This window comes from Malaclemys terrapin, chromosome 4 (genome assembly GCF_027887155.1).
Source record: "Malaclemys terrapin pileata isolate rMalTer1 chromosome 4, rMalTer1.hap1, whole genome shotgun sequence".
Classification (NCBI taxonomy): domain Eukaryota; kingdom Metazoa; phylum Chordata; order Testudines; family Emydidae; genus Malaclemys; species Malaclemys terrapin.
In genome coordinates this window covers 14752698-14765521 of record NC_071508.1, presented here as the reverse complement: position 1 = coordinate 14765521, position 12824 = coordinate 14752698, and the positions used below count along the sequence as shown (strand labels likewise).

The 12824-nt window shown below is 51.3% G+C and overlaps 1 protein-coding gene across 4 annotated transcripts in view; it reads right to left on the bottom strand.

The window, feature by feature from the left end:
• The window catches only part of SLC41A1 (solute carrier family 41 member 1), a 31693-nt gene that overhangs the window by 11614 nt on the left and 7255 nt on the right, over window positions 1-12824 (bottom strand). For all 4 annotated transcript variants that reach the window (XM_054026791.1, XM_054026792.1, XM_054026793.1 and 1 more), the window contains one exon: window positions 5158-5265. In XM_054026791.1, the coding sequence (XP_053882766.1) occupies window positions 5158-5265 (108 nt within the window). The remainder of the gene's footprint in view (window positions 1-5157; window positions 5266-12824) is intronic.

Below are 12824 nucleotides of genomic sequence, written 5' to 3'. Positions count from 1 at the left end.
CTAGCCCCTGGTTCAAGCCACGAGCCTACGCAGATCCAGGAGAACATCCGATGAAGTGAGTTCTAGCCCACGAAAGCTTATGCCCAGATAAATTGGTTAGTCTCTAAGATGCCACAAGGCTGCCTCATTGTTTTTGCTGATACAGACTAACACGGCTACCACTCTGAAGTGTGTAAAGGGTTCCCTAAAGCACAAGCAAGGCCGTTAACAGCTAGAAGGGATATGGTGGCAGTTTCCTTCCCTCCAGTTTCTGTGCCAGAGAGAAATCAAGGTCAAGCAGCTCAAATCAGCATTCTTTCCCCACTGCCCAGTCCCTGCCACTTCTTGTACATTTCCATAGCATCTTCCAAACCAGCGATTGCAGAGGCTCTGACAAAGCACTTCATCCACTACTGAAATGCAGCCATTTCTGGGGAGGAGCATGGCAACTCTACAGGACAGGAAGGGAAGAAAAACAATGTAGCCAACCAAGTTGGCCGGGTCAATTTAGTAAAAGAGAACAGCTGCTCAAGTTGGAATGTGACCATGACTCCAGGGTAACACCCCTCCTCTTGCGGCATTTGACTCTCATTTGAAATCTATTCCCAGGCCTCAAGTTACCAGGGCACGTGGCATGTGGGTGCCATTCCTTTCAGGAAGGAAGAGCATCCATGCCTGAAAATAAGTCTTCAGACACTAAGGGAGCCTGGGTTTAAGGGGCATTCTCAGGAATGTCTGCAGTCTGGCCAGTTCAATGCAGGGGGGGAAGGGGGGGGGAGGAGAGGCAACTACAGGAACAATCAGCACATACCCCACAGGTATTTTAGCTCAGTATGAAGCTGGATCTTAAATTCCTGCCATCAGGTCAGGATTAACATAACCTGGCTGTAGTCAGTAGCAACAAGATTTTAATCCCCTAACAGGAAAGTTTTGCTTCCTAATGGTGAAAGGAACCGGCTGGGGAGCATTAATGCCGCTTTAATGAGGAACGTGGAGCCTGCAGAAGCCATTCCAGGCTGCTGTCCTGCAGAGCCAGCACAGTGACCACGTCCCAAGCGATTCCTGTGAGAAGGGCTCTCCGCTGCCACTCTACAGGTGGCCTCTTACACCTAGGAAGGAGCAGAGCAAGCAGGGAATAAAAAGCAAGCCAGATGGGTCGTCGGATCCCATCACAGGTGCACGCCGAAGAGACCCCGAGGAGGCCAGAAGGCAATTTAACAGTTTAAAAGGCAGCGTGTCATTCCACCCCCCATGCACCAAGCTATAACTGATCCCCTATAGGCCGGAAGCCACAATAATTTCTCCACACTAGTCAGATCAAGGTCATGGCATGTCAGTAGGCGGCACAAGGAGACCCAGCTGGCACGGACAGGGCTGCTCACAGGCACAGAGCGTCAGAGGGAGGCAGACAGGCTGGGTCATCGCTCCCTCTGTGCCCTGGTTCTCTTGTGGCCCTGGTGTGGACATGAAGGGAGATAGGAAAGTTTGGCATTCCCCTGACTTTCTGCACAGCATGGGCAGTCTCGGTTCCCTGCCAAGGCCCCAGCCCTGGGCCAGCACCACTGCTGGGAAGATGGGGGATGGAGGAAGCGGTGCACTCTGCCTTTGTCCCAGAAGAGCTAAGCTCTGATCCCAGCAACGCAGTGGGGGCTGCATGCTTAGTGGACAGAGCCAAGCCAGCCAGCTGAGGAAACTGCTCGCTCCTCCACCCCATCCCCCAAAAGACCTCACATCCCTTACATGCTCCAAACAATAAGGATGAAACAAAGGGATTTGTTTCCCCAAGTGGAAGAGCAAACAAAGTCTGGCCTGCACTGACATTAGCTTCACCACTCAGCCTTTGCCTCTGGCAGAATTGCAGCTGGTTTCTGCTCCCACCCGGCACAACGAGGAGGGGAAAGCTCGTTCCCACCATCAGCTGGAGACAAGGAAGCTTGGCACCGAGATGACAGCCTCGGCAGCAGGCGCGGCGTGCTAGCCGGTAGTTGGCAATGTCATTTCCCAGCCAGCTCTCTGCTTGCTTCTTAGGAGCAAGGGCACCAGGGCCAAGAGCTGCAGAGGGTGGATTCAAGGAGGAAGAGGAGTTGTTCTAGTCAGTGGTAACCAGCTGGGGGGTTGTAGGGGTAGGATGCCCTCTGTGCTTCACCGTACATGCAGAGCTGAACTAAGAGCTAATCCAGATAGAGCCTCTTTCTCGCTACCCACCCCAATGTTGGCCAGGGAGCCCCAATTCTGACGTGGGGGCTAGAGACTAAGCAACCCACCTCTCCGCAAACTAGACGTCTCCAGAACACTGAGCCAGCATGACGCGGCAACACAAGCGTCACCGTGCACCGGGGCAGGGTCCTGCAGGACACACGGAAATGTAGCGGCTGTTCAGTGTGGGAGAGGGGCTGCAGCAGGAAGAGCAGAAGACAAAGTCAAGAATACTTTGAGAGCCTGCTCTTCTGCCTACAAGGAAGAGCCATGCACTTGGCCTGGTGGCATTGGGGCACAACAGGGGCCATGGGAGTCACAGTCAGGGAGGCAGAGGAGAGGCAGCTGGTCTCGGAACCACAGCTGGCATTACTCCCCTGGGTCAGGGCTCAGACATACTAAAGAGGCCTGGCAGAGACAGAGACACGCGCAACTCTGCCCAGGCTTTCTGCCAGCTGTGCTCACTGCTCCCCTCTAACCTGACAGTGCTCGATGAACTCCTGCGAATGCCTCGCCCCCCAAATCCTCCCTGGGTAGCAGTCTGAGTCAGCAATTTCTGAGCACAAAGTTTCCTGCGCCTCTGTCCCCCGGAAGACCAGGTCCGGGCTGTTTGCTTTGAGGGCTGCACTCTGAACATGTTAATTCAGAGGGCGGAGAGAGGTACGAGTTGAGCTGCAGGCTGCTGGTACTGTTGTGCTTGAAGAATCACAGCTGTGGACCCATTGTGGGATGTGCTGTGAAGCATGGAAACATCCAACAGTCACCTGTTGTCACGCCCTGGAAGCATGGGCTTTATGGAAAGGGAGGAGAATTTCCAGTCCCTAACAGGAAAGGATTCCAGGCCTCCTGCCCAGCTCGGCTACAGGGACAGAACGCTCCGTTAGTTCCAGAGCACTGACGAGAAGCAGTTCAGTTATAACTGCGCTAACTTGGTATTCAGGGGCTTAGCCTAGGCCGGTCTTGGCAGTCTGGAGCGCCTGCCCCCAGCTCAGTCGGGAAGCTCACTATTTTATGGATCTGGCCATTACACTCACACAGAGGCAATGCCCGATCTTGCCCTTCCATTGACTTCCAGAGGTTTTCAGCTAGGATGCCAATGCTCTCTGCAGGATTCCACTGGACAGGAGAACTTGCCTCCAACCTTGCCCCTGCAGAACGATTCTCTCAAAGCCCTGCAGCCTCTGCCACTCACAGGCTTTCCCCGGCCTGCTTTTGGGGCATTTCTGTATTTAGTTTCCTGAAGCACAAATCAGATCCCTTTCAACTAGATCAGAACTCTCCCAGCTAAACACACCCACCCCTCTTCTGGCTCCAGCAATGCTTCCAGGCAGAGCAGCACTCACAGCAGGGGAGAGCTGTACTCCAGGCTTTAGGACTTTAAACAGTCTTCCTGCTCGACTCATATTCAAAACCCCTTCCTGAATTGCCAGGCTCTTGACAAAATGACCACTGGGACAGAGAGCAATTTCCCGCAATATTCTGGACACACCTCATCGAATGAAGTTTAATACCTTCAGGGTCCCTGGTATTAAACATGCAACTGTTGATGTGTTATTGTAGGATTGCATGTAACTTTTCCAGGAGACGGACTAATGTAAACCCTGGGGAAATGTTAGGAACTTTAAAAAAAAAAAAAAAAAGAGTTTGTGACAATGTGTGTGAAGTAGGCTTCATAGGAGGCATTAGAGAGGCCTTTTTAAGCTATGCCCTGGGGAGAAAAATCCACTGTCTACTGAATACCTGCTCCTGGAAACTCCAATTCAAAGACCCCTGAACTGTATAAAAGATGGATTAAACTTCACATGAGTGAGCTAGTGCTGAACTGAGGCGATTACGAACCTGTACCCATAGAAGAGACCCCTTTGTGGGGTTTAAAGGGCTATCAACTGGCAGAGCCCATGTCGGAGTTGGGGTGATCTCTGGGAAGCTTATTAGCATGTGTGTAGGTTCTTTGATTGTTTTTAATAGGTTCTCTCTGTAATGTTTTTACCCTAAAAATAAATAAGTGCAGGGAAAGAGCTGGGCAGTAGCCTAACTGTGTCAGTTACTCTGTTATTAGACTCGGTGCTGGGGTCTGCTTAGACAGTCTGTCTTGAGCTGGGAACAACACAGTGAAGGCAGGGAACCGTTCAGCCTGAAGATACCCCAGTCAGAAGGGAGAGAAGTGCGTCTCCATCCATGCCTGGCAACTGCCAGTGCGTGCCCTTGCTGGACCACTGAGGGGAAAAACGGGTGTAGCTGCCATGAACTGTGACAGGCACCATTTTTGCTGACTGCTCATCTGACTTGATCCCAAAGGCCCCCTGCTTATGGGAGATGCTTAAAATCAGGCTCTTCTCTTGCTCTTCTCTTCCCCTTCCCCCCGCATCCCAAAAAACGGTTCTTCTCTCTCTCTCATGACTCAGTACCCCGCTAATCAAAGCAGGGCAGGGGCAATAACTGCGTGAGCTGGCGTCCTGGCCACGGGATACCCGTGAAGATAGTTCAGGGACAAAGAGAGAGGGGGCAGACAGGAAATGTCTCGACTGCTCTGACTGGATGGAATCACGAAGAGGAGGGGTGACATTTACCCGGACTTGAGGAACACTCGTTACCGTGAAATACTGAAAACTCACTGAGAAGCATGGCGAGGCCCCCCCTCGGAGGGCAAGCCAAATGAATGGACTGGCAGTGGTACTGGCCAGGGGAGAGCTAGTGCAGCCTGGGATAGAGAGAGGAAACTGGTGGAGCCCTGGAGACTGGCAAACCCACAATGATACAGTTCAGAGCAACTGCATAATGAAGTGTCTATATCTAGGCATATCCATCAGTGATTTAAGCCACCACAAAGTCAGTGGAAGGTGCAAAGGAGTCCACAAGCAACGGCTACATCTCCCCCCCCCCCCCCCCCCCAACAGCTCTCTTTTCCCCTCCTCTCCATACACAAACACAAGCACACATGGAATTTCCCTCCCCATCCCCATTCCATCCCAGATAACTCACAGCTGTAGAAAGACGAGATGCCAGCGTCATCTCTAGGTTCCCCTTCAGTCCCAGCAATGCAGGAACCAGGATAAATACTTCAGTCACATTTTTGAACACATCCCAGTGCTGCAAGACAAAAAGAGTTTATGTATTATACATAGTGTACACACACACACACTCTCTCTCTCTCTCTCTCTCAAAGAATCTTGGTTCAAGGTAACAGCTGCAGATGGTAAGCTCTTTGGGGGCAAGGATGGTCTTTTTGTTCCGTTTGGACAACACCTAGCACTATGAGTTCCTGTTCCATGACTGGGATTACAAGGCACTTCCATAGAATACCAGCCAGACTGTAGAGTAGCTTAATTTCTAGCTCTCCTTCCTTCAGAAGTTAATCTGTGGCAGGTGAAACACAGAACTGGTAATAACTGTAACTCCCCAGCCTCAAATGCTTTGACTATACCCCCAGCTCTGGCTCCATTCCTTCCCTGTTTCAAGACCGCGGGACCGCCAAGCTCTTTGCAAAGTGGACTCAGTGTTGGAAAGCCTCTGTTTTCCCATAGCAATGACTGGAGTCATCCTCCACCTCCTACTGCAGCGCAAAGGGCAGTGGCAGGATTTGAACACTGTGCCTCTCTTCGTCAATGGTAAGAGCAGTGGTGTAGCCAGGTGGAACGAACAGGGGGAGCGATCACAAAAAAAGGTACCACCTGCTGCGGCACTTTTACTCACCTGGCGGTGCTTTTACTGACAGGGCGGCACACTGGGTCTTCAGCAGCACTTCGGCGGCGGGTCCTTCAGTGCCGCTGAACACACCCGGAGTGAGTGAAGGACCCGCCGCCAAAGTGCTGCCGAAGACCCGGAGAGCCGCCAGGTGTGTAAAAAAATTACCGTAAGATCCTGCTCGACTATAGATCAAGCATCTATCTACTGAGACCAATGGGGCCTGCTCTTATGAACGGACGCAGACTGGTTACAGAGTCAGTTATCGGAGAAGCCTAACTGTGCTACACCTTTGTTCTGAAGTGAATTTCAGGAAAGCTATTTCATTATTTACCCAGTTGGACATTTTGACTCTGTGTGGCCGTGAATACATGAAACTAGAACAAACCTTCTCTGGGACGCTGTAGGCCCAGCTGAGAACACAGCCCTGTTGTGCAAAGGGCTGTATATACACCTCGTAAGAGAGGGTCCTTCCCTGGAAAGCTCATGCTCTAAACAGACAAGACATTTTACAAACATGGAAACGGAGGCGCAGAGAGATCCAGCATTGGACAGTCACTTGAACTGTTTGTCAGAGCCAGGAACTGGACCCAGGTCTCGGTCCCAGTTCAGTGCCCCACCCACAAGACCATCCCCTCCACGTGTTGGGTGCAAACACAGATGTTACGCTGCCAAAATTCCTACTGCCTTCCTCCTCCGCCAACCCCAGAAAAAGACAGCAACACATGCTCTTGGCTTCTGCCGGAGCAGGACAGACTGATTTATCCTGCTAAGAGAGGGAGCCTGCCCTGCCTCGCTCTGGAACCTGCATTGCTAAGAGACATGCTGCTGCCTACTCCGCCCCCACAGCCAACTCAGTTTCCTTGTGCTAGAGACAGAGCTAACAACACTGGGCTGTTCAGGAAAGAGATGAAGAGTAATTGCAGGGTAAAGAGCCCAACAGCAGAGCAGCTGGCTTCCTAAGGCAGGATGGGAAAAGAACCACTGAGACCACAGCTGAAAAACGGAAGGCTCAGAAAAACCTCAAGGGGTCAACGTTTTACTTTCATAAGCATTGAGCAAAAGGCTTCTTTGCTCCCTCTAAAGCCGAGTTCCTGCCTGCCCACAAGGGGAGCTAAGCACCATTGGAATAGATCCAGATGGCGATGGTGGTGCCTCAATCTCTGAGTAAGGCCCATCTGTCTTCCCAACAATACGTATGTTATGCTGCTTCCCTTAGGCAACACTACAGAGAATGCCATGAGTTGCCTCTCTCCTGACAGGATGGTGGGGACGCAGACAGGACGCTTTTCCCTTCCTGTGGTGGCACACGCTGGTATCTCAAAGATGGGGGCACTCTGACTCTCAGCACGGGTCAAAACGAAGTCTGAATGTAAAGCTGTTTCATTGTGTCCTGGCACTCCACCGTCCAGCTGTACCTACCTGTTGTCTCCAGTCTAACACCTGGACTGTAAGTTCTTTCGGGGCAGGGACTGTCTTTGTGTTTTGTGTTTGTACAGCGCCTACCATGGGGGGTCCTGGTCCAGAGTTAGGGCTTCCGGGAGCTATGGTAACACAAATTAGTAACAGCAAAGGCTGGGCAAGACTCATACAGGTGCAACGGCACCAGCATTACCATGCTTTCTAGAAAGCTGCCACTGGATGTTCCCACAATTAACGTATTTGCAGCCATGGCCCCTGCTGCTCTCGTGATATCCCCTAAGGCCTTGACTACGATAGGCTGTTTAGATCTCCCACAGCTGCATTGCCATTGGTGCAGCTCTAGACTGGCAGAGATCCCGACAGCTGGCCAGATGTGCGCTCTTGTCTATTACAAGGAGCCCTGCATACTTAAAACTTACTGCAAACAGGGAGCTCTCTACCTGCATTAGTAACCCCTTCCCTCGGGGAAGGATTTCAATCACCTTGTTTATTTTTCCATTTTTTGTGCCCTTTACCTTCAATGGTGGGACAACAGGAGTCAAGGAGGACAGTTTCTCTGCCAGGTTCTCAGCACTGCAGTGTTTGGCTTACTCCTGGCAGGAGAGTGGTGGTTTGAGAGGAACGGTTTCCAATGGAATTAAGAAAACATCATGGCAACATCTCTATCAGTCTGCGGTTTATTTTAAGAACAGTCATCCAGATTTGGGGCCAAAGCAAAACCGAAGGTCTCACTTAAACCACCTGAAAGCCCTGCAGGTTCAGTAATGAACAGGGTCATTGGCCCATCCCTCCCAGCTACTTCTCCAGCCTTGTCGCTGCCCTTCCAGCTCTCGAGCTGCATTCTGTGTGATTCTGGGATTTGTCTCACTGTTTTTAACCTATTGTCCAGTGGTTAGAGCAGCAGCCTGGGACTTAAGCCCAGGTTTAATTCCTTGCTCAGCCACAGACTTCCTGTTTGACCGAGTGCAAGTCACTCGGTCTCTCCATGCTGCAGTTCCCAATGGAGACATTCCTTCCCAGCCTCACCAAGGTGTTGTTAGCATTCTTTAAAGACTGACAATGGATATGGATGAATCTGTTTGCATGTGGGGCCTAAAACATGTCCCACTTTCCTCAGAAGGTCTACAATCTGAATTGAGTGGGATTTTCTCTAGGCACCTTAGCAATTTAGGACCATCATAAGCCTTCTAGCGTTCCTGTGAGATGGGCAAGGGATAGCCCCATTTTGCAGATGAGAATAACGGAGCAGGTCAGTTACCCGCAGCCCTTCCCCCAAACCTAGTTACACAGCAACTCCACGGCAGAGTGGGGACAAGCACCCAGGCCTCTGCTGCCCTTCACCAACCTGAGCAAAATCCTCCCAGCTCCAATTCCGGATGCCATAAGGAGCTGAAGCCAGTGCATTTGAGCAGCCTAGTCAAGCGATCGTTCTCAGCTCCTGGTCCAGGGACCTTTGCATCACCGCGGAGGGCTTTGTTAAATGGCACAGTTTCAGGGTCAGTACTTGAGCACATCTGGCAAAGGGGGTGTCAATCTCAGCGCCTGAGGGGGTAGGGAGGAGCAGCAGCAGTGCCCTCAAACATTTTGTTGGCCACAGGGCTTGTCGGGCCGGCCTCCTTGAAGGTCACAGATAGGAGTGGCTGAGCTCAGCTTCCCCAAATGACTCTTTTTAGGCCTGCAGTAGGAGATACTGCGGTTATTGCACTGCCAGCTCTGCGGGGGCATCCGGAGAGCCTGATAGGGCCGGCCCTATCAGCACACACATGCACTCAATCGCTGGTAACCGTGCTTCCCACATGCAAGCCGAGGGAGTCAGGAGTCCCTGGGGCTGCTCAGGGAAGACAACACGCTCTTGTTCAATCACAAGTTGGACCAGGAGGAGGAATCACTGGGCAAAGTTCCGTGGCCTGTATTATGCAGGTCAGACTAGATCATCTGAAGGGTCCCTTCTGGGCTTAAAAATTAAACAAAAAAAATCTATGGAGACACCAAAATCTGTCTGGGGATTGGTCCTGCTTTGAGACTAGATGACCTCCTCAGGTCCCTTCCAGCCCTGATATTCTATGATTCTATATGGGCACTTGCCTCTCTAAAGATCCTTTCGTCCGAGCGGGAACAAGGTCTAGTAGTCACAGAATGGGAATCAGAATTCCTGGGTTCTAATCCCAACCCTCACACTTAATGACCAAATCATTTCACCTCCATGTCTGTGGCTCCATCCACGTAAGGGGGGTAATGACGCTTGATTCCTCCGAGATGGATTTCAGAGGTGCTGACACCTGCAGCTCCCATTGACTCACTTCTGCAGGTCACCTTTAAAGCACTGGATGTCGCGAGTGCTCAGCACTTTTGGAAAAAGAGCTCAGCTATTGATTATTTTATCTGGGGCTCAGTGTGGCCAAGGAGACTGTTGCTGCAGGGCTTTGGAAAACCTCCCCCATCTACCAAGTCCAGGCCAGGCCCTATGGCAACAGTAGGCAGCGCAAGCATTAGCCTGGGAGCTAGAGAACAAGAGAAGGCCGCAGGGTCAGTCTGTATCCAGCAGCCCCTTTGTATTGATTATCCAAGAGCCCTGCCTTTGTCACAAGGGACACTACAGCAGGAGGTCCAGGCGGCAGCAAGAGGAACCTCCCGCCGTCTCCCTGTCTTGACCATATATACTGCCATTGTACATTGACCTTTAAAAGTCTACACAGTAAGCTAGTGCCAGGAGAGCGGCTGGAACTTGTAACCAGAACCTGCTACAGCACATTTGCTCAGCAGGGCAGACGCTGGGCCAAGTCAGGGACGTTCCTAGAAGAAGGGAGGGGGAAAAAAAGCTGTTCCCAAGGAGGGAAAACAAGACTTTTCACCTGCATCAGCAACTTGCTGCAGAGGACAGGACCCACGGGCTCCTGCCAACTTTCTTATTATAAGATGTTACACAAGCCCAACGTACGGGCATATTTATATCAGCCCCAATGGCTCCTGTGGGGCACAAAGCTCGCTGCAGTGGAGTGTGCCCAAGGAACAGGCCTTTGGGGGATAATGCAACTCCCCCCCGCCCCCCCCCGCTTCTCTCCCCCCTCCCCTCCGCTTAAGTGCTATTGTGCACAGAACTTCAGGAGAGACCCATGCCATTGACAGAGTCATTCAAATCCCCTCTGGCTCCTGTCAACAGCATGAGAAAGTGTTTCTAAGGCTGAAGAGGGGAATCAGACAGTCAACAGGAAGACCGAACCGATCCTGGCAGTCTCAGCTGTCTGCTGACACATCGGCGGACTTGAAACTTGGGCAGTGCCTGATCTGTGCCAGGGCTAAGCCCCAGCACCGGCAGCCTTGGCAGTTCACAGCCCCGGCACCACTGGGCTCGCTGCATCAGTTATGAATGTAAAATAATTGCTAGAGCCCCGGCACCTCTTTCATTACAAATTAAACACTGAACTTGGAGTAAGGTTTTCAGAAGCACAAGAACCTAAACCCCTTTTGCAAACATGACTTAGGCACTTCGGAACCCAACTTTAAATGAAAGTCAGTGAGACTTATGTTCTTAAATCCCATTCACTTTCATTGAAAGTTAAGTCTCATTTTGAGAAGTGCCTTTGGAACCCAGATGCTTTTGAAAATTTTACCAAGTCAAGCTTTTAAATTCCTGGTAGTAACGAGAGAGAAAAATACAGCGAGACATGGACTCTATTCTGCTTCACATACTACACTGTCAGTTAAGCTCCCCAGCAGAGAGTATTATGGGTGATCGGTCATAGAAGACACAAGGGGTAAATTGCTTCATGGTCAAACCACAGGATGTATTTGCAGCCCTAGCAGTTAGGAAAATAGGAGTGCCTGGAGACTGAATTTCCACTCCTTGAGAATAAATATGGAATCATATCAAACTTTTTTTTATTTTCAAGTCACACAAACTTCCAACGGTAGCCGCAGTTTAAGGTCACGGACTATACTTGTAAAGTTCAAGAGCTAGCATATGCCATCAAAAGCCACCCACCTGCCAAGTGGAGCTTTTACAGTCTTGCTGAATAAGAGATGACCCAGGCCTGTGCAAAAGTGCGGTTACTTCAAGGACAACAGCTGCATCTAAAACTCCATCATGTGTTTTGGGTAACCATATTTGGGTGTTTCAGAGCAGCACAGTTCTGAACAGAAGCAGGGTCCTGATGCATGATGTTTAGTGATCCCTGAAAAGGAAGGGGTGAAGCACCCTGGGGAGGACACAAGCTAGGCCAGGGAGTAAAGACACTTGGCATATTCTGCCTCCTGTCCCCATGCCATGTCCCTCACGACACCCCTAGAGTGTTAGGTCAAGGGGCTGGGCCCCAATCTCCACTCAAAACCAAACCCAGAAGTCAGGCTCCAGGTCACCAGTAAATACTTGGTGCCACCTGCAACCTGGGAACACACAGTTGTTTCAACACCACTTCGCTTTGAGTCATTTGACCCCAAAATTCGGGGTGCGTGTGAAATGCACGTGACAAGGAAGTTTCATGTCATGTGCAGTTCTCCTCGTGAATTACAGGCACGTGCAGGGACCATGTCCCCTTTCCATATCTTACATAACTTTCTACGGGCTGGACAATGATCAAGGAGAGCAAACATGTGATGCCCATCCTAGCTCTTTCCCTCTCCCCTTCACACCCCCTCTCCAGCCCAATCCCCGCTGGCTGAGTCAAGCTGTGCTTAGATCATGTTACAAGCCACATGGACAGATCACGATCCACCAGCTCCCAGACTCGATGTTCCATCAGAGAGCGGGTTAGTTCTTATGTATTTCTCCTATTATACAGCATACTTGGCATGCCATATCTAGGGCCACCAGTTACATATCTTCCCTCACGCCAATTACGGTAGTACCTAAGCCTCTGGAACAACAGGCCTTGGAGATGCTCTCCCTGGACTACAGCCACTCATGGTGGGTATGTCAAAAGCAACATAACAGGCAAATAAAGAGACGTCGACCCCCAGAGAGATACGACTCTCCCTGCTCAGCACACCCCCAGAGGGGGAGCAGACAAGCCTTGCAGCATGCCCAGATGGCACAGTCAACAAACCTGGGCTCTGCAGATGGAAGGGGGCTGTCCCCATGGCTTCCTGCTGTAGGAGTGCCACAGGCTTTGCACACTGGTCAGAACCCTGCCCTCCAGGAGGACGAAGGGGTAGAAGCCTCTCTGATCCCAGAGGGGGCTTCCCCTGCTGAATGGCAAATTCTCAGTGTGCTCCCGTGTTAGCAGCAGGAAAGGCTCAACGGGGCAAGACAGGGCTAGCCCACGGCCCTAGCTTTCACTGGGCAGAGACCAATACACCCAGCAGGGAAGAAGCTTTCCTCCCCAATGGCCCCCTCCGGAACTGCCCAGCGCAATGGGTGAGCAATCCCTCTGCACCGGGGGCAGTCTGGTCAAGACAACAAAGGCACCGCCCGTTACCGAGAGGGCTACCCCCAGATCTTACAGGAGAGCGAGTCAAAAAGATGGACTGCCTGGGTTTTTGTCCCATGGCCTTTAGATTGATCATTTAATACCAAGGCTAAAGGGAGCTACTGAGAAGTTGGCAGC